Source organism: Rhinatrema bivittatum, chromosome 19, assembly GCF_901001135.1.
Source record: "Rhinatrema bivittatum chromosome 19, aRhiBiv1.1, whole genome shotgun sequence".
Classification (NCBI taxonomy): Eukaryota; Metazoa; Chordata; class Amphibia; order Gymnophiona; family Rhinatrematidae; genus Rhinatrema; species Rhinatrema bivittatum.
In genome coordinates, this window is record NC_042633.1 from 33713697 (window position 1) to 33734956 (window position 21260).

The 21260-nt window shown below is 52.4% G+C and overlaps 1 protein-coding gene across 3 annotated transcripts in view; it reads left to right on the plus strand.

The window, feature by feature from the left end:
* The window catches only part of AKAP8L (A-kinase anchoring protein 8 like), a 91787-nt gene extending 82911 nt beyond the window's left edge, over positions 1-8876 (plus strand). For all 3 annotated transcript variants that reach the window (XM_029585459.1, XM_029585460.1, XM_029585461.1), the window contains one exon: positions 8081-8876. In XM_029585459.1, coding sequence (XP_029441319.1) covers positions 8081-8320 — 240 coding nt within the window. In that variant the 3' untranslated portion in view covers positions 8321-8876. The remainder of the gene's footprint in view (positions 1-8080) is intronic.
* The last annotated feature ends 12384 nt before the right edge of the window (positions 8877-21260 follow it).

Here is a 21260-nt window from a genome sequence, read left to right on the forward strand (position 1 = left end):
AGTGGTTCAAGACTGTCTGCAGTGGCTGCTCGATCTAGGAGCCATCATTCCGGTGCTGTCGGAGGAGCATCGAAGGGGCTGTTAACTCCATTTATTTCGTGGTCCCCAAGAAAGAAGGAACTTTTTGGCCCATTCTGGATCTCAAGCGGGTCAACAAATGTTTGCGTATCAGTCATTGCGTCGGTGAGACGAGGGGAATATCTGGCATCTCTGGATCTCACCGAAGCCTATCTGCATCCGAGCAGACCATCAACATTTCCTATGTTTCTCCATTCTGGGACATCACTATCCATTCTAGGCACTCCCTTTCGGTCTGGCCACAGCACCCAGAACCTTCACCAAAATCATGGTAGTGGTGGCACGGCTCCGCAAGAAAGGATATCTGGTCCACCCGTATTTGGACGATGGGCGAAGTCGGAAGTGCAGTATCAGGAGGCGGTCCGTCGGGTGCTACAGTTGCTGCGCAACCTCGGGTAGTCAACTTGTCCAAAAGCCGTCTGTCTCCCACGTGGTCCCTGGAGTTTTTGGGAGCTTTGTTTGACACCCGACGGGGCATGGTCTCACTCACGGAAGAGCGGGTGATCAAGCTTCAAGGTCAGGTTCGGACCTTATTAGCCAAGTCTCCTCCAGTAGTTTGGTATTATTTACAGGTGCTGGGTTTCATGACATCGACTCTGGAATTAGTTCCTTGGTCTTTCGCTCATATGAGGCCTTTGCAATCCGCGTTGCTCTCCCGCTGGAACCCAGTTTCGGAACAGTTTCGTCTTCCGTTACTACTGACGGAATACGCTCGCTCCAGCCTGGCCTGGTGGCTCAACCGGGACAGCTTGTTCCACTCCTCCACTCCTCTAACAGACCAACTAGAGATATTCTCAAAGGCACCCTGAAATTTCCCCTACTAAAGCTTCACGCCTCTCGATGACCAAAGACAGAGCTTTTTCGATAGCTGGCCCATCTATCTGGAATAGCATCCCTTCAAGTCTCAGAGTGGAGCCTTGCCTGTTAACTTTTAGAAAAAGACTTAAAACCTGGCTCTTTCACCAAGCCTTCGCCGACCCACCAGACAATCACTAGTTGTCCTTCACGCTTACCCGTTATGCTGATTATACTCACGAATGGACTCTGACTCTCCCAGGTTAAAGCACCATTAAGCTTTAACCCGTACGCCCTATGGTATCACTTCATATTTATTTCCTGCCTTATCTTCTTTCCAGCTTGTTGCAAGCTTCCAAGTTCTCTTCCCTGTTGATTGTAACTTTGACTCATTCCTACCTACTGTTTATCTTTCGTTTACTTGAATAGTTACCCCAGTTTTATTCTTGTTAATTGTAAACCGATCCGATATGGTTATTTACTATGAAGGTCGGTATATAAAACTGTTAAATAAATAAAATAAAATAAATAAATAAAACTTAAGGCGGGGTGTGCCTTTTGGTAATTCCGGATTGGATGGTGGTCACCACGGATGCCAGCCTTTATGGTTGGGGTGCGGTTTGTCAGTGGACCTCAGTGCAGCGCAGGTGGTCCTCGCAGGAGGCCCGTTGGTCCATCAATCGCCTAGAGACCCGAGCGGTGCAGTTGGCTCTGCAGGCGTTTCTTCCGATGTTACGCGGCAAGTCGGTACGCATCTCTCAGACAATGGGACCACGGTGGCTTATATTAACCTTCAGGGAGGAACAAGGAGTCGACCAGTAGCTTTGGAAGCTCGGTTGCTGATCTCTTGAACGGAACTCATTTCAGTCATTTTTCCCAGCACTGATGTCAGGCTCATCATTCTAGTTTCTCTGATAATCTAACTTGAAACAAAATTTGTTAGTTCCCTGTATGTATCCGGATCAGTCCAGACCGTGGGTTGAGCCTCCTGTCCAGCAGATGGAGACAGAAAAAAACTGAAAGGGTTTCCTATATCAGGACAGAGCCTACCCTGCATCCCTTCAGTATTTCTCTGTCTCCAGCAGATTCAGACGGTAGAACCTGTGGTTCCCTTATTTCCTCAGTTTTCTATTTTCCTTTGGGGTAGTCTTCTCAGATTTTTTCCAAGATCAAGCAAGTATTTTCTATACTTTTGTTTAAAAAACAAAAATAAAAAAAATCTCAATCAGTTTCGGCTCTGTCAGTCACGGAGACAGTCGTGTCTCCTCACTCTGCTGGGAGCCTAGGGGGGTTTGCCCCTTGATTATTCAGCCTAGGCTCCCTTTCCCGGTGACCTGTGTGCATCTTGGGGCGATATTGATGGTCCAGTCACGCCCCCTTTTCTGGCTGCACTGACCCTGAGATGCACGTACCTCAGATCCTCTAGCAGGGAAGTTTTGATTCCTCTGCAACTGTTCAAATATCTAACAGCGTTTACACTGACCCAGAGCAGCTAATACCTCTGGTCTCCCAGCAGGGCAGTTTAATTCCCCTGCATCTGCTCAATAATCTATCAGCACTTACTTGGACATTGAGCAGCCAATATCTCTGGTCCCTCAGCAGGGAAGGTGTTTTTCCCCTGCCAGTGCTCAAAGACTTGCAGCCATTCATCTGGCCCTGAGCAGCTACTCAATCGGGTCTCCCAGCAGGGAAGATTCTTTCCCCTGCAACTATTAAATAGCAGCAATTACTCCGCCCCGAGAAATCTTGGCTCCCTAGGCAGGGAAGACTGATTCCCCTGCAACTGTTTAAAAAAAAAAAAAATCGCTGGCATATGTTTTTCCCCTGCGGCCAGCTCAGCTAATCTTCTCCGCGATGGCTCCCTTTGATCTTGCCACGTTGTTCTCTGCCTGTTCTCTACCAGGACGGACTCTGCTTCGGTTACTGGCCGCTTGGGGGAGGCTCCCTCCGCGCGGCAGCACTGAGTACTACGACCCGGGGTCAGACCTTCCAACGCATGGCTAGGCCGTTCCTGGCCCGAAAAACCGCGGGAACGGTGGCCATTTTGGGGGAGGTTTTCTCTTCAGCTTCAGGGCGGGAACAAGCTGGGGAGCTTGTTTTTACTGGTTTCCTGCCGGCCCTAAGCCCTGTTCAGTCTTCGGAGGGGTTCTCTGATCTCCCCCCCCTCTCTCTCTCTCTCTCTCCCCTCCCCGAGATGTTTATACCTCATTTCTCAACGTTATATATCACTTTCCTACACATCCTTCGCTAGACATATAAGACTTTGTTGTGCCATGTATATTTTGCTCTTATGTTTATGTTTTTTAGCCATGTATTTTTTGCTCTTATGTTTAAATGTTACTCAAAAAAGTTTTACAATATGTTACTCAAAAAAGTTCTTTGTTATATGTAATTGCCCACAAGCAAGCCTATTCAACTGTTCTCTGTAAACCGATTAGATTTACATATAATGTAAGAAGATCGGTATATAAAAACCATAAATAAATAGCCTGCAGGAAGGGGATGTTTCCTTCCCTGCCCCCTGCACCCCCCCCCCCCCCCCCTCCAGCTAATCTCCCTCTGTTATCTGCTCCCTGGCTCCTGGCTGTTTTAAGCTCCTTGCTATTTTCGGATGGTCAGGCTTCTGTTGGAGTCTGGAGCTCCGGCCCCCCCCCCCCCAAACACACAATAAAAAAAACACCCCAAAAAAATAGTTGCACCCTGTTTCGGGTTCTGTTTTGCTCCCAGGGCCTCCCTTAAAACGGGGGATGGCCCACGTGTTCTCCCTTAATACAAAGGGAAGATCTGGACTAGTTCATTACTTTTCCTTTGACCATGCTGGGCATTGGAGTGTCCCCGGAGGGTCCTGCTACGCCCTCTCTCACAGCTATGCTGATATCCAGCTTTGCTGCATGCTTGTAGTCAGCTAGGAACAGCTAACGTGGGTCCGGTCCTGGCGGGACTTAAGGCTCCTCCACGTATGTTTGTTCCACGCTATGCGCATACAGCTGCTCCTCCGGGATTGGGGGTCTCCTGAGGTGGGACTCCGCGTGGGTGAGGTGATGGGCACGCTCTGCTATCTCCCTGATCATAGAAATATAGAAATGACGGCAGAAGAAGACCAAATGGCCCATCTAGTCTGCCCAGCAAGCTTCACACATATTTTCTCTCATACTTATCTGTTTCTCTTAGCTCTTGGTTCTATTTCCCTTCCACCCCCACCTTTAATGTAGAGAGCAGTGATGGAGCTGCATCCAAGTGAAATATCTAGCTTGATTCGTTAGGGGTAGTAGCCGCCGCAATAAGCAAGCTGCACCCATGCTTATTTGTTTTACCCAGACTATGTTATTAGCCCTTATTGGTTGGTTTTCTTCTCCCCTGCCGTTGAAGCAGGGAGCTATGCTGGATATGCGTGACGTATAAGTCTTCTCCCATGCCGTTGAAGCAGAGAGCCATGCTGGATGTGCATCGAAAGTGAAGTATCAGGCACATTTGGTTTGGGGTAGTAACCGCCGTAACAAGCCAGCTACTCCCCGCTTTGTGAGTGCGAACCCTCTTTTCTTCTCCCCTGCCGTTGAAGCAGAGAGCTCTGCTGGATGTGTGAAGTATCAGTTTTTCTTCTCCCCTGCCGTTGAATCAGAGAACTTTGCTGTATATGCATTGAAAGTGAAGTATCAGGCTTATTTGATTTGGGGTAGTAACCGCCGTAACAAGCCAGCTACTCCCCTCTTTGTGAGTGTGAATCCTTTTCAATGCCCAGAGATGCTTAAACCTTCCAAGGTGGATGTTATCCGCCTTGGTGGGGGCGACGACACTGAAAGCTGTATCTCAGACGCATCTTGATGTCCTGGCTTAGGGGCCGGGCAACTATCTACGGCGGCCTCATGCAGCGGGCAAGCCCTTGGTGTGTTCCGCACTGGCTCAGCACCCACTGACGAGGCTGGGCGACTGGTGGCAGTAGTGGCATATGGGACGGGCCAAGGCAATGATTTCAGTAGTATCTGTCAGGCTTTTCCTCTGGGGCCGCCTTGCCCGGCGGAGTACTCCTCTAATTCGGAGTTGGGCACTTTTCCCTGTGACAATTTGCTTTTGGTGAGGGCCTTGAACAGCTGTTTATATCCTCGGAGGAATAAGGATCCTAAGCTGCCGGAGGCCTGTTCGACGCAGTCTAAGTCTTTTTTCCTTAAGTCCTGGTTTCATCCCTTCCGGGAGAATACCCCATGGCACTCGGCTGCAAAGTCCTCTTCCAGTTAATACGGCCGACCCATTCCCCCGTAGGTTGGTCGTTTGTCTCTGTTTCTTGAGGTATGGGTCAAAATTGTTGGGCCCATGGGGGCGTCAAGGTGATAGTTGAAGGTTACCTTTAGCTCCTGCTAGGGATTTTCCTGACCTCCGCTTAAGTTCTCACTGCGAGCACTGTAAGTGTTCAGCAGTCTGCCAGTCACTTGTCAGGCGGCACGAGCTCGAAGCTGTGGTCCCGGCCCTGGTGGAGGAACCAGGAGCCGGCCATTATCCCATCTACTTCGCCGTGCCTTCCGTCTGACCTTGGACCTCAAGAGTGGCACCTGGGCCCTCAGGCTATTGACCCTGAGGATAGTGGCAGTTCACTCAGGCGGCTATCTGGTCCCATTCGACTTAATGCAGGCTTCCGGCACATACCGATACACCGCGACCATCAGGCGTATTCCCGATTCACCAGTCTGGGTTAACTTTCAGTTTTGGGCTTCTCTGGACTCACTTCTGTGCCATGCACGGTTAACAATGTCCTGATGGGGGTGGCGGCCGCGCTCTGCCGGGACGGGGCTCTGGTTCATTCCTCATCTCTGCAGGTTGGCGGCCTCTCTCGGGGGAATATCCACTGTTCCCGAGAGCAATCTCCAGCTCTCCCAGGTTCTGGTGTTCCTGTCGGGTGCTCAAATTTAGGTATCAAGTGTTTAATTCTCTCGCTACCCATGGCCTGAGATTACCTTCCGGTCCTGGTCTCCAGGGCTTCCACCATCGTGCTGGTTCCTTCAGCTTTGCGCATATGCGTCCATTACAGGAGGCTTTGTTGTCCGGCTGGAAGCCGGTGTCCAAATAGTTTCGGACGCTACTTCACCATCGCCGGCATACACTAGTGTTTTTTTTCACTTTGCATACCTCATGACAGGGATGCCTCTATTGACTTTTCAATGGATCATGGTCCTGATGGGAGCCAGTGCCCTGGGTCAAACTCAAGCTACACAGGGATACTGGTCCCCAGTCCAATGGTCCTCCGTCCAATCCCGCTGGCACGCCACTTGCCTAGAGGCCCGGAGGGTCCGTTTTGGCCCTCAAGGTCTTTCTTCCTCTGTTCTGTTGCAAGGCCGGTGCACCCTACATCGACAAGGGGACACCGGACATCGCCTGTTGCCTCTGCTTGTTCAAGCCGACTTCCTCAGTCAGTGTCTAGGCCCCGGAGGGTGGGAGCTCTCTGGCGAACCGATGGAGCTTCCTCCCCGCTGGACAATGGCTTGCAGTTTCTTCAGCCGCAGAGGGGTACACTCTTCAGAGGGAGTGCATGCCCTGGATCTTCCCGGGTTTTACGGCGTTTTCCCGGTACGTATTTCCTCTTTGGCCTCTGGTGGGAGAAATACTTGGAACGATCACACCCGAGTGGCTTCGCAGGCCGTGGAATGTGGATATAGTGAACATCGTAATACTTGGTCCCCCTCTTCCCGGCCATACTTCACACCGCTAAGACAGGGGCTAGTATTTTCAATAAGTCTGATCGCTTCTATCTAGCTGCCTAGTTTTGAACGGTGGCATCTATGCCAGAAGGGATATCGGGAAGAACTTATTTTCACTCTGCTACGGGCTCGTACGCCCTCTCCCTCTCTCGCTTGCACCCTGCTTTGAGGAGTTTTTGTGATTGTCTGGGCTGAGTCCGGTACACAAGGCTCCGGTATCTCAGGCCTTTCATTTCCAGCCTGGTTTGTCTTTTTCAATCTCGACAGGTACGGTTTTCCGCTCTCGGGTGTGCTCTCGGTGTTGGCACATCCAGATGTAGTGGATTCCTCTAGGGAGTCAAGCTTTGTACTCTCGTCTCTACTTGTTCAGCCTGAGGGGTGTTGGAGCCTCAAGCGTTGTCTTGTAGGGATCAGTTAGTGTAGTTCTTCCTTCCTACTGAGGGCATTGCGAATACACCTGGTGCGGGCTGGTGGCTCCTTGATGGGCAAAAGGTGCTTATAAGGTGTTTCCAATTTACAATTGAGTCCCGGGTTTCTGATCATTTCTTATCTTTTGGAGTGGTCCTCAGGGACGAACCAAGGCTTCTGAGCCTACGATTGCTCGCAGCCTCAAGGAGGCGATTGCTCCGGTGTGCTTCTGTTAGGACCGGATGGCTCTGGAGGTTTTTAGCGGCCCCCTCCTTTTACGTTCATAGGCTGTTTTCTGGTGCGGAGTGTCAGTCTATCTCTATCAGGAAATCTGAGGAGCGGCTACTTGGAAGTCTCTCGTTGTACAGGTGTCAATTTTTGGCTCCTTTGGATGGCAGGGGCTTCAAGCGGGACTTTCGCGGTCCCACCCTGTTTAGGGAAGCTTTGGTACATCCCACGGGCTAGACTGATCAGGGTACGTACAGGGAAAGGAAAATTGGTTCTTACCTGCTAATTTTCGTTCCTGTAGTACCACGGATCAGTCCAGATGCCCGCCCGGCTGGTGTTGCTATGTCTGCTCAAAGTGTTTTTCTCTTGTTTTTCTTCACAGCATTTTGGAAGATCTGTCTGCTGCTATCAGAATTTTATGGCACTAGAAGCATCTATTTGGATATGGATATCTATGCAAGAGCGGTTCTTTACAGAGCTTTGCATTGTTCCATCTGTTAGTTACTTGTTGCTTGCTTGATCTTACGTTGGTTATCTCTCTATTTCTCTGCTTTGATAACATTTATACTGAAGGGCTGCAGGGTAGGCTCTGTTCTCATATAGGATACCCTTTCCATTTTGGTCTGTCTCCATCTGCTAGAGAGGAGGCTCCAACCCATGGTCTGGACTGATCCGTGGTACTACAGGAGCAAAAATTAGGTAAGAACCAATTTTCCTTTGACACAAGTTTTAACTTAATCCCTTCCCATATTTATAAAGGTCTAACCTAGTAATATCTCCACCTTCCCAGTGCACCATCACGTCTCTTAATGCTATTAATCATGTTTTCCCTAAACCAGCTTCATGTAACTATAAAATGCAATCCTTTCTCTTGTGACTTGCAGGGTGAGAACCCCTTTACTGATGACTCCTTGGAGAAGGGGAATCCTGAAGGAGAGGGTGGGACTGAAGAAGCAGCAGATGAGAGCAAGGGGAACGAGGAGGTGGCGGAAGATGAGGCTGCAGAAGATGAACAGCCAGAAGGAACTGAAGAAGCCTTCACCACAGAGGAGGAAGAGAAGCAGGTGGAAGAGGATGACGAAGACCAGCCTATGGAGGAAGAGGAGAATGAACTTGCAGAGTAAAACAGCAGAAATAAACTCACCTTTTCTTTCAATATATAGTAATGTTTGACATTTCATGTCTTGGGAGTTCCTGTTAAATATTTCCATCTATTAGTAGCAGGAATATCTAATTTTCTAATATGTAGTGGTGGGATAGTGAAGAAATTTCTGACTTTTTTTTTTTTTTTTTTGTTTACACCTTGGAACTTTTTTTTTTTTTTTTTTAAAGCAGCAGATGTACAAACCAGTCCTTTGGGACTGCTTTGAAAGAAGTTTTTCTTTTCCTAAACTTGTATACAAACTTTTTTTTGTAAAGTTGTGAGCTTGCTTCTGTATGTATCACTTTTTAGTAAACCTGACATTGCCCTTGTCCAGGACCATGCTCTGGCTGAGATTGGGTATTTCAGGGCTTGGTTTCACAGCATTCATGTTGAATTTCTGTAGAGGAAAGCATTTGTTCTCAGCTTTTGTCTTCCTAAAGTTTTATCTCTTTTACTGCTAAGATGACAGTGATGTATTGTGTGTGTGTGTGAAGCACTGTCATTAAAGGTGATGGAGTTGGTGAGAAAGAAGTAAATCACTGGTCAGTGTCTTTTTCCCTCTGCTCTTTAAATGTTATGAGTAATTTGGAGCTTCCTTATCGTCCAGACTGGGTTTTATGCTCCTTACCAGCAGATGGAGACAGAGCAGGGTTTTGCTGATGCCAGGTAACTGACCTGCAAGTCTTCAATATTTCTCTTTCCTGAACATACCCAGATCAGTCCAGATAAGTGGGTTTATGCATCCCTACCAGCAGATGGAGGCAGAGAACAAAATCTTTGAGGCATTGCTACATAAGAGTGCCACCTGTAGTCCCTCGGTATTTCTCTGTTTCCAGCAGATGGTAGAGGTGCAAACCTGCATTCCCTGTACGTACCAGGATCAGTCCAGACAGTGGGTTATGTCCCCTGTCCAGCAGATGGAGTCAGAACAAAACTCGAGGGGAGGCACTATATAACCTCCCTTCCTTTGCCTCAATCCTCAGTATCTTCTGACTCCAGCAGATGTGAGCAGGGGACTGTGCAGTCCCCAATACAGGAGCTTAGGCTTTCACTATCCTTTTTTTCTATAGGGATCAAGTGTAAAAAAAAAAAACCCAAATAGGGACTCAGAGAGTTTCCTGTCATAGGGGGACAGAAGGGCTTGCTGACTGGTCTGTTCATTCCCCCCCCCCCCCTCCCCTCTCTCAGTCTTTTGGGGGGGGGGGGTGTTGGTGTGTTGTTGGTTTGGTTCTTTTTCCAGTCTTACCTCCTCTCCGTTTCGCTGTGTTTTGGGCCGGACCCGGGGTGCACGCTAGTGGTGCTAGTCTCTCCCCCTCCCCCCCTCTCCTCGTCTCAGCCACTACCGACCCGCTGCCCCGTGACCCTTCATTCCCGGGGCCGCTGGACGCTGGGAGGTCCCATTCCCCGGCGCTTCTCTCGGGGCGGGCGGGGGGGTCCGTGTGCCCTCGGCAGCGAGGCTTTCGCAGTCTTTGATCACAACCCTCCCCTGCTGATCCCGCCATGCCGCGCTCGTCGGATTGGGCAGGGAGGTCGGCTGTCGTGGGAGGGGCTCTGCACGAGCTGCCTCCCCGACGGGGAAGACAGCTCTCGGCAGGGGGACGCCACAGGCCCTAGCAGTGAGGACCGCGCAGCTAGAAAGCGGCAGGCCCCGTTCCCTCTGAGCGCAGGAACGGCGGCCATTTTATTTTCAGATTCGGAGGCAGGCATTTCTGAGGAGGACACGGAGAGACCTATATCTTCGGCGCCTCCCGTTTTAGCGCCGTTTTTGGAACCACTGCCAGTTGGTCGGGAAGGGGAGGCCTCGGATTGCCCCCCCTCAGGGGCGCCCTCGGATTGCCCCCCCCTCAGGGGCGCCCTCGTTTTCTCCAGAATTTGTTGTGCTGATGCACCGGGCTTTCCTGCAGTGCAGGTTTCAGCCTATGGATTTTCCTGTGGGATCCCCTCCCCTTAAACTGGTGCGCATGGTAACACCTCTGGAGGGATCCTCCCCTCAGGGTAGTGCTCAACCAGCCGGAGGAGCACCGGGGCCCTCCCGGGTCCCCCCTGCACCAGCTTGTGGATCCAACGCCGCTCCGGAGGCGGACCCTCTCCAGGATACGACTGGGGATGACCCCGCCTTGGCTTCCCAGGTGGAGGGAGACGATCCGAGGGTCCTCCGCATTTTTCAGTACGAGGAGCTGGATGACCTCATTCCCTACATCCTGCAGGAGATGGACATTGATGCCCCCCTGGAACTTGTGGTGGCCACCCCCCAGGGGAGGAAAGGGGATCCCCTGCTGGCAGGTCTCAGTCTGCTGACGAAAGCTTTCCCAACTCATCCCACCTTCTTACAACTAATTTCTAGGGAATGAGATTCACCGGAGGCCTCTCTCAAGGTCAGTAGAGCAATGGACAAGCTTTATCCCCTGCCGGAGGAGTTTCTGGAGCTGCTCAGGGTCCCGGCAGTGGACTCCGCCGTTTCGGCAGTCACAAAGAGTACCACCATCCCAGTTACAGGCACGGCACTGAAGGACCTTCAGGACAGGAAGTTGGAGGTCTATCTCAAGAGAATCTTTGTTTCGGCGCTGGGCCTTCGGGCGGCTATCTGTAGTTCACTAGCTCAAAGAGCTGGTCTTCGGTGGGTGCAACAGTTGCTCACTTCCCAGGCTCTACCGGAGGCGGAGGCCCAGCGGGCGGATCGGTTGGAGGCCGTGATAGCTTATGGAACAGACGCCCTTTATGACCTCCTTCGGGTCCAGGCCCGATCAATGGTGGCTGCGGTCTCGGCCCGTCGTCTACTGTGGCTACGGAACTGGTCGGCGGATGCCTCGTCCAAGACACGCCTGGGTTCACTCCCCTTTAAAGGCAAGTTTCTCTTCGGGGAGGATCTGGACCAGATCATCAAGTCCCTCAAAGAGAATACGGTGCACAAGCTTCCTGAGGACAGGCCGCGCTCTACTAGATCCTTCAATTCCACCAGGCACCAGTCCTGCAATCAGCGCCGGTACCACCCTCCCCGGCAGCAACAGCAGTCCCCGGACTCAGTCGTCTCGCGCGCATACCTGGAACGGTCCTTTCGGGGCCACAGGCCTGGCACGGAAGGGCAGGGCCCGAGTACCTCCTCGAAATCAGATCAATGATGCCAGGCCGACCCACGATCCGATTCCCTGAGTAGGAGGTCGCATTGCCCTCTTCTACGAAGAATGGGCCCGAATCACGTCGGATCAGTGGGTCTTGGATATTCTAAGACATGGCTATGCCTTGGATTTTGTCCGCCCGCGGACAGATTTCTCTTCTCCCCATGCGGCTCCCTTCACAAGCGAAGGGCCGTTCGACACACCCTCGACCAGACTATCTCCCTAGGAGCGATAGTCCCAGTGTCTGCCTCCGAGCTAGGTCGGGGACATTATTCCATTTATTTCGTGGTGCCTAAGAAGGAAGGCAATTTTCGACCCATCCTGGACCTCAAGACTGTCAACCGGTCCCTCAGGGTTCCACGCTTTCGTATGGAAACACTGCGCTCGGTTTTGGCAGCAATCCATCAAGGGGAATTCCTCGCCTCCCTGGATCTCACGGAGGAGTACCTGCATATCCCGATCCTCCGGGCACACCACCGCTATCTTCGCTTCAAGATCCTGGGGCAGCATTTTCAATTCCGAGCCCTTCCATTCGGTTTGGCAACAGCTCCACGTGTCTTCACGAAGGTTATGGTAGTGGTGGCGGCGGCCCCTACGGCGGGAAGGGGTCCTGGTGCACCCTTACCTGGACGACTGGCTCATCCGGGTGAAGTCTCGGACCGAGGGGTTTCAGGCGGTCGACAGGTGGTGCAGTTGCTTCGGTCCCTGGGGTGGATCATCAACTTTTCCAAGAGCAACTTCACTCCATCTCAATCGTTGGATTTTCTGGGAGCACGCTTCGACACCAGGGTGGGCAAGGTGTTCCTGCGTCCGGACCGGGCACATGCGTTGGGCGAGCAGATCCTTTGTTTCCTGGCGCTTCCGGCCCCACAGCGTGGGATTACCTGCAGGTCCTGGGAACCGTGGCGTCCACCATCGACCTTGTACCGTGGGCTTTTGCGCACCTGCGCCCTCTTCAGTGGGCATTGCTATCCTGTTGGAAACCAGTGTTGCGGGATTTTCAGGTGGTTCTACCGATCCCGGCAGCTGCAAGACTCAGTCTCCGCTGGTGGCTGGACCCTCGCCACTTAGCACAGGGGATCTCTCTGGAAGTTCCGAACTGGGTGGTAGTCACCACGGATGCCAGCCTAGCCGACTAGGGAGCGGTCTGTGGGTCGAGATGTCAGTCAAGATGGCCAATCAACCGCCTGGAGACAAGCGCGGTACGCTTAGCGTTGAAGGGCTTCCTTCCACTGGTCCGTCACTGGGCGGTCAGAATTCTTTCGGACAACGCAACCAAGGTAGCGGACATCAATCGCCAGGGGGGCACGAGGAGCCGTCATGTCTCGTTGGAAGTGGACAAGCTGATGCAGTGGGCAGAACTCTACTTGAGCCATCTGGCAGCCTCCCACATTGCAGGCATGGACAATGTCCAAGCGGACTTCCTCAGCCGGCAGCGCATAGATCCCGGAGAGTGGGAGCTCTCGGAGGAAGCAATGCGCCTGATAGTCAGACGGTGGGGGACTCCCCACATGGACCTCATGGCCACAGCTGAAAACGCAAAGGCCCCTCGTTTCTTCAGCTGCAGAAGAGAGCACGGAGCGGAAGGAGTCGATGCCCTGGTACTCCTGTGGCCCCAGCAGATTTTGCTGTATGTCTTCCCTCCATGGCCCCTGGTGGGGAAGGTACTCCGGCGCATAGAGAGCCATCAGGGTGCAGTCATACTGGTGGCACCGGAATGGCCCCGTCGGCCGTGGTTCACGGACCTACTTCACCTGGCGGTGGAGGGGCTGGTGCGGCTCGGTCATCTCTCTCACCTCCTACGTCAAGGACCCATATTTTTCAAAGAGGCAGATCGCTTCTGTCTTGCGGCTTGGCTTTTGAGAGGCGCAAGCTGAGGCGTCGTGGATACCCAGAGGAGGTGATCTCTACTCTTCTGCGGGTGCGAAAAACGTCCACCTCCGTCACTTACATGCGGGTTTGGAAAGTATTCGAGATATGGTGCCAGGCACGTACTATTTTGCCGTCCCACGCCTCGGTGGCACAGGTTCTCTCGTTTTTGCAGGCCGGTCTGGATTTGGGCCTCGCCTATAACTCCATTCGGGTCCAAGTGGCGGCGTTGGGAGCTTTTCTTCACAATGGGTGGGACTCGAGACTCTCAGCTCACCCGGATATCTTGCGTTTCCTACAGGGAGTTAGGCACCTGAAGCCGCCGTTGAGACCACCCTCCTGGAATCTCAACTTGGTACTCAGTGTTCTTGGTGGTCCGCCTTTCGAGCCTCTCCGGTCGGCCACCCTCAAGGGTATCACCCTCCAGACTAACTTCCTGGTGGCGATCAGCTCTGCACGTCGCATCTCCGAGCTTCAGGCGTTGTCCTGTCGAGAGCCATATCTCCGATTTACAGATGAGGGAGTTTCCTTGCGCACGGTCCCATCGTTTCTTCCTAAGGTAGTCTCGGCCTTTCACCTAAGAACATAAGAAAATGCCATACTGGGTCAGACCAAGAGTCCATCAAGCCCAGCATCCTGTTTCCAACAGTGGCCAATCCAGGCCATAAGAACCTGGCAAGTACCCAAAACTAAGTCTATTCCATGTTACCATTGCTAATGGCAGTGGCTATTCTCTAAGTGAACTTAATAGCAGGTAATGGACTTCTCCTCCAAGAACTTATCCAATCCTTTTTTAAACCCAGCTACACTAACTGCACTAACCACATCCTCTGGCAACAAATTCCAGAGTTTAATTGTGCGTTGAGTAAAAAAGAACTTTCTCTGATTAGTTTTAAATATGCCCCATGCTAACTTCATGGAGTGCCCCCTAGTCTTTCTACTATCCGAAAGAGTAAATAACCGATTCACATCTACCCGTTCTAGACCTCTCATGATTTTAAACACCTCTATCATATCCCCCCTCAGTCGTCTCTTCTCCAAGCTGAAAAGTCCTAACCTCTTTAGTCTTTCCTCAAGGGAAGCTGTTCCATTCCCCTTATCATTTTGGTAGCCCATCTCTGTACCTTCTCCATCGCAATTATATCTTTTTTGAGATGCGGCGACCAGAATTGTACACAGTATTCAAGGTGCGGTCTCACCATGGAGCGATACAGAGGCATTATGACATTTTCCGTTTTATTCACCATTCCCTTTCTAATAATTCCCAACATTCTCAACCAGTCCGAATTGCCTTCCTTTTCTCCGGATCCCAGGGATCTTTGCAAACTCGATGTTATGCAATGTTTGCTGCAATATCTAGCAGTCACCAATGAGTTTCGTCTTTCGGATCCTCTGGTCAGGACCTAAGAAGAGTTGTATGGCCTCCAAAACGACCATTGCCGTTGGCTGAAGGGGACGATTGCAGCCACGTATCTCGGTGCCGGAAAGCAGCCTCCGCTGTCTGTTAGAGCGCACTCACTTCGCTCTCAAGCTACTTCCTGGGCGGAAAGTTCTGCGGTGTCTTCGCAGGAGATCTGCAGGGCGGCCACGTGGCTGAGGAGCCCCAGGGGCCAGTTTGGGTGCGGGTGGTCCCGGGGGTGTCCGTCCCCCCCCTCCCTGATCCCCCAGTGGATCCAGGTTTTCCGGACTCCGCCGCTACTCCGGATCAGGAGCGTGCCCTTCCTTTGGAGGGAGACGACCCTAGAGCTCTTCGCTTATTCCGCAAGGAGGAGCTGGAGCCCCTCATCCCAGTTGTCCTCCAGGAATTGGGGTTGGAGGGGCCTGCTGCGGATGACTTGATGGCCTCCTTGCCCAAGGATATGGATCTGGTCCTGGGGGGTCTCAGGGCTCCGGCTACCGCTTTTCCCTTCCATCCTATGCTTAAACTGCTGATTCTCTGGGAATGGGAGGCTCCTGAGGGGGCTCTCCGGGTGGGGCGTGTCATGGACAAACTCTATCCCGTCCCAGAGGAATGCTTGGAAATGCTCAAGAATCCCTCTGTCGACTCCTATGTTTTGGCGGTCACCAAGCATACCACGATCCCGGTGGAGGGATCGGCACTCAAGGACGGACAGGATCGGAAGCTGGAAGCTCACATGAAGCGCATCTTCGAAGTCTTGGCTCTCGGAGTCTGGGCGACTTGCTGCAGCAGTCTCATGATGCGGGCAGGCCTTTGGTGGGTCCAACAATTACTCTGCACCCAGGACCTCCCGCTGGCAGAGCATCTGGAAGCCTTAATCACTTACGGGGCAGACGCCCTCTATGATCTGGTCCGTGTTCAAGCAAAGGCGATGGCTTTGGCGGTGTCTGCCCGGAGACTCCTCTGGTTACGCAATTAGTCGGCCGATCAGTCTTCCAAAGGCCGGTTAGGCACGTTGCCTTTCAAAGGTAAGCTGCTCTTTGGTGAGGACCTTGAGAAGCTTATGAACTCCTTAAGGAAAGACAAGGTCCATAAGCTTCCGGAGAACCGTCCTAAATCATCCCGGTCCTATACACCCTCTCGTCCTCTATTCCGGGGCCAGCGTCGGTATACTCCGCGCGGGCGGGGTGGTTCCTCTAGGAGTTATTCTTCCCGATCTCAGTCCTGGTCGCAGCCCTTTTGTGGGCGGCGGCCCTTTCGCAAGGACCAGCCAGCGCGCTCCACCCCCAAGTCTGCCACGCAATGAAGTTCAGCTGACTCATTCCTCAGTTCCCCCCCTTGGCGGCCGCCTCTCCCTGTTTCTCGAGGAATGGGTCAAAATTACGTTGGATCAGTGGGTCCTCGACATTATCAGAGACTGTTATGCCTTCGAAATTGTCCGTTATTTTCCAGATCTTTTTCTCTTTTCTCCATGCGGGCGGTCTAAAAGGGATGCGGTGGAACAAACCCTCACCAGACTCCTGGATTTGGGGGCAGTGGTCCCAGTCCCGAAGAGGGAGCTTGGCGCCGGCCAGTATTCCATTTACTTCGTCGTTCCCAAAAAGGATGGGTCTTATCGCCCGATTTTGGACCTCAAGAGGGTCAATCGAGCCCTCAAAATTCCTCATTTCCGCATGGAAACCCTGCGAGCGGTCATCACGGCAGTTCGCCCCGGAGAGTTCCTTGCTTCACTCGATATCGCAGAGGCTTACTTCCATATTCCCATTCACCGTGACTACCAGAAGTATCTTCGCTTCCACATTCTCAACCAGGACTTCCAGTTTCGGGCGCTCCCTTTCGGCCTCGCACTTTTACCAAGGGTCATGGTGGTGGTCTCGGCTGCTCTTCGCTGGGAGGGAATCCTTGTTCATCCCTACCTGGACGACTGGCTCATCAGGGCCAAGTTGGCAGCCTCTTGTCAACAGGCGTTGGATCGCATGTTACCTCTCCTCGCGTCTCTCAGGTGGATAGTGAACTTCTCCAAGAGCCACCTTCAGCCCTCCCAGGAGTTAGAGTTCCTGGGAGCCCACTTCGACACCCGAGTAAGCAAGGTCTTCTTACCGCGTGCGCGAGCCCTCAAGCTGATCGAACAGATCCAGAATCTGATTGCGCTCCCTTTCCCGACGGCCTGGGACTACGTGCAGGTTTTGGGATCCATGGCTTCCATCATCGACCTCATCCCCTGGGCTTTTGCTCATGTGCGTCCGTTATAGAAAGCTTTGCTGTCCCGTTGGCGGCCGGTGTCACAACTGTTTCACATGGTCCTTCCATTCTTGGACTCTACAGTCAACGACTTGCAGTGGTGGCTGTCGCTCCCTCATCTCCAGGGGATGCGTCTCCAAGCGCCACAGTGGACGACGGTCACCACGGACGCCAGTCTGTCGGGCTGGGGTGCGGCTGTCACTCCAGTCCACCCGGGGAACCTGGTCGCCAACTCAGTCTCGCTGGCACATCAATCGCTTGGAGACCCTGGCGGTTCGCCTGTCCCTTCAGGAGTTCCTCCCCCTGCTCCGCGGCAAGGCGGTAAGAGTCCTGTCCGACAACTCCACCACGGTGGCCTACATCAATCGCCAAGGGGGCACTCGCAGTCCCCCGGTGGCCCTGTAAACCAGCAGTCTCTTCGCCTGGGCGGAACAGAATCTGCAGTGCCTGGCGGCCTCCCATATCGCGGGCAAGGACAATGTCCAAGCCGATTTCCTCAGCTGTCAATTGCTCGATCCAGGAGAGTGGGAACTCTCGGAGGCGGCCATGGCTCTGATAGTGGACAGGTGGGGTCCCCCCACCTAGACTTAATGGCGACCCTGCACAACTCCAAGGCCAATCTGTTCTTCAGCCGTTGGAGGGAGCACGACTCAGAGGGCATGGATGCTCTAGCTCTTCCTTGGCCAGCGGACGACCTTCTGTATGTATTCCCTCCATGGCCCCTGGTGGGAAAAGTTCTCAGGAGAATCTAACTCCAACGGGGACCCGTGGTTCTGGTAGCACCCAAGTGGCCGCGAAAACCATGGTTCGCAGATCTCATCAACCTGGCGACGGACGGCCCCCTCCAACTCGGTCATCTACCTCTTCTTCTTCGGCAGAGGCCTGTATTTTTCAACCAGGCCGATCGCTTCTGTCTAGCAGCCTGGCTTTTGAACGGCGATACCTGAAGCATAAGGGCTATAAGGAGGAGGTCATCTCCACCTTGCTTTGGGCCTGGAAACATTAGACTTCCCTGGCCTATGTGCGCATCTGGAAGGTTTTTGAGTCTGCTTGCGTGGAATCGGGTATCCCAGCACGCTCCGCCCCGGTCTCTGTGGTTCTCTTTTCTTCAGAAGGGCTTCTCCTTCAGTTCTCTGCGAGTACAGGTCTCCGCGTTCGGCTCTCCTGGCTCGGGTGGACGGTCATCCCTTAGCGGGCCATCCGGACGTGATTCGGTTTCTGAGGGGCGTTAAACATCTCCGTCCCCCTTCTCGTGCCGTGTGCCCGTCGTGAAGTCTTAACCTGGTCCTTCGGGCCCTCTGTACGGCTCCATTCGAACCCCTGCACCACGCCACACTAAAAGACCTTACGCTGTCTTCCTGGTCTCCTCCGCTCGGCGGGTCTCTGAGAATCAAGCGTTGTCCTGTTGGGGGCCCTTCTTGCGTTTTTCCGATTCAGGGGTCTCTCTCAAGACGGTCCCTTCCTTCTTGCCCAAAGTGGTTTCCACCTTCCATGTCAACCAGTCGGTAGAACTCCCTGCGTTTTCCCCAGAGTAGATTGCAGGTACAACTGGGGGCAATCTTCGTTGCTTAGATGTCAAATGGGTTCTGCTTCGCTATCTCCAGGTTACCAACGACTTTCAGGTTTCAGACCATCTTTTCGTCCTCTGGAGTGAGCCCAATCATTGTAAACCGGCTTCTAAGACCACTATTGCCAGGTGGTTGAAGGAAGCGATCTCTTTGGCCTATCTTTGCCAAGGTCCAGCGATCCCCGAGGGCCTGAAGGCTCATTCACTGTGTTCTCAAGCTACCTCCTGGGCGGAGAGCCAGTCTGTCTCTCCACAGGAGATTAGCAGGGGCTCTACTTGGACGACACTACCTTTGGACAACACTACCGTCTGGATGTGCAAGCTCCGGTCTTTGGCTCTTTTGGGCGACACGTGCTTCGAGCGGGACTATCTCGGTCCCACCCGGTTTAGGGAAGCTTTGGTACATCCCACAGTCTGGACTGATCCGGGTACGTACAGGGAAAGGAAAATTAGTTCTTACCTGTTAATTTTCGTTCCTGTAGTACCACGGATCAGTCCAGACACCCTTCCCTGTCTGTTGTCTTTTTTTTTCTGTCCTCTCGAAGCTTGTTTTTCTTGCAGGTTGCAGGTTCTCAGACTTTACTTTTGTGCAAGAATACTGAGCAAATACACCGGAAGCCTTGGTTTTTTCAAGTACCAAGTTTATGCAAGAGCGTTTAGTTTCTATCATGTTTACTCTATTGTTCTACGGTTGCTCCATTGAGCTTTATGGTTACTTGCTCGATCCTACTTTGGGTTTATTGTTTTCTGCTTTGACATGCATTATACTGAAGGGTTAGAGGATAGGCTATGTCCTGATATAGGATATCCTTTCAGTTTTTGTCTGTCTCCACCTGCTGGAAAGGAGGCTCAACCCCCCAGTCTGGACTGATCTGTTGTACTACGGGAACAAAAATTAACAGGTAAGAACTAATTTTCCTTTGAAAGATGCTTCCTTATAAGGTAGTACACCCTCTACTAATCCTCTGTATTCTCTTGACTCCAGCAGATGACAGTGGTGGCTTTCGTTCCCTACTGAGATGACTAGAAAGCTATTTTAGGAATTTTCTCTATTTTCCTCAGCTTTCCTTTCTTTTGGATGGATCAAGTCTAATTTAAAAAAAAAAAAAATCTTTGAATTTTCTGAGGGAATTATTTGGAGAGCTTTCCTGTAGTCTCCACTCCTGTTTTAGTGGGAGCATTCTATAGTTTGCAGGAAGTACTATTTGCAGCTCTCCCCATCCCTCCCATCTGTTGTCAGGGTAAGTTTGTTTTTATTTCTTTTTGACAGGTTATTTGATTTCTTCCTCTCTCCGGGGTGCAAGTTGGTGGTGCTGACCTCTCGCCTTGTGACTGCTATCCGACCTGCTGCCCCTGAGATGCCGTTTTCCTCGGGACAGCCGGCCCAGAGAGGCATTATTCCTCTGTGCCTCTATCTGTGGATCGCTGAGGGATAGAGAGAAAGCAGGACTGAAGCAGAGGCTATTACCCGCTTCTTACAGCCACGAACCTGGTGAGTGTGAGGAAGAACAGGCTGAAGTGGAGGGTTTTCCCATAGCTTTAAACCTTGCCTGTTTCTCGTGTTAAGAACAGCTGGTTCCCTCGCAGCTCTATCTTGGTTCCCCATGCCTCGTTCGTCCAGGTGCTGTGGTTGTGGAGAGCTCGGCTCGAGGCTCTCCCGCAAGGGCATTTGCACATCTTGCCTCCCTGGTGGGGAGGGACCCTCTCAACCGCTGGGCTGCTCTGCTTCTCGTCTTCTGGTGTTCCTCGACATTTTGTCTCCAGACTCTGCTCCTCCGGTGCTAACAGAAGAGCAGGATGCTCCTTTTTCATCTTAGCTGCCAGTTTTGACACCCGTTCTGCTTCTGGAGCCATTTCCTCCGTCAGGGGATCTTCCCACTCTTCCTCCATCGGGGCCACATCTGTTTTCCATGGATTTTGTTCTCCTGCTTCACAATGCTTACCTGGCCAGAATGGGCCAACACCAGGAATTTTAGGTGGGACGCCTCCTCCTAAGGTAGGCAGAATGGCTGATTCCACTGAGGTCTTGGGAAATGCCCGGACTATCGGGAGTGCCCAAGGGTCAGTGGTCCCTGGAGCAGGGGCTACCTCCGACCACCTCAAGTGTTCCGAGGGTCCGTTTGGTACATCCCTCTGCGGGGGAGTCTGTTCCTCAGCAGGACCCGGATCCGGATGAACCTTCAACTATGGCTCAATTGGAAGGGGATGATCCTAGAGTCCTGCGGATCTTCCAGAGGGATGAGCTGGACCTCCTCATTCCACATATCCTACAGGAATTGGACATTGAGACCCCTCAGGTCCTGCCTGAGCCTAATCCACCAGCGAAGAAAGGGGACTCCCTTCTGCCTGGTCTACGTCCGTCATGTAGATCCTTTCCTTCCCATCCCACGTTCCTTCACCTGTTATCCAGGGAATGGGATTCTCCGGAGCCCTCCCTCATGGTCGGCAGAGTCATGAATAAGCTATATCCTCTCAAAGATGATTTCCTGGAGCTTCTTAAGGTTCCCAAAGTAGATTCTGCAGTCTCAATGCTGACGAAGAGAGCTACCATTCCAGTAACAGGTGGTGCAGTCTTGCGAGATCTTCAAGGTCAAAAGCTGGAAGTTTATTTTAAGAGAGTTTTCGAGGTGTCTGCCCTGGGGCTCCGGTTGGCCATTTGTAGTTCCTTCACTCAGCGTGCAGGCCTCTGCTGGCTTCAACAGCTGCTCAGCTCCCAAGAGTTGCCTCC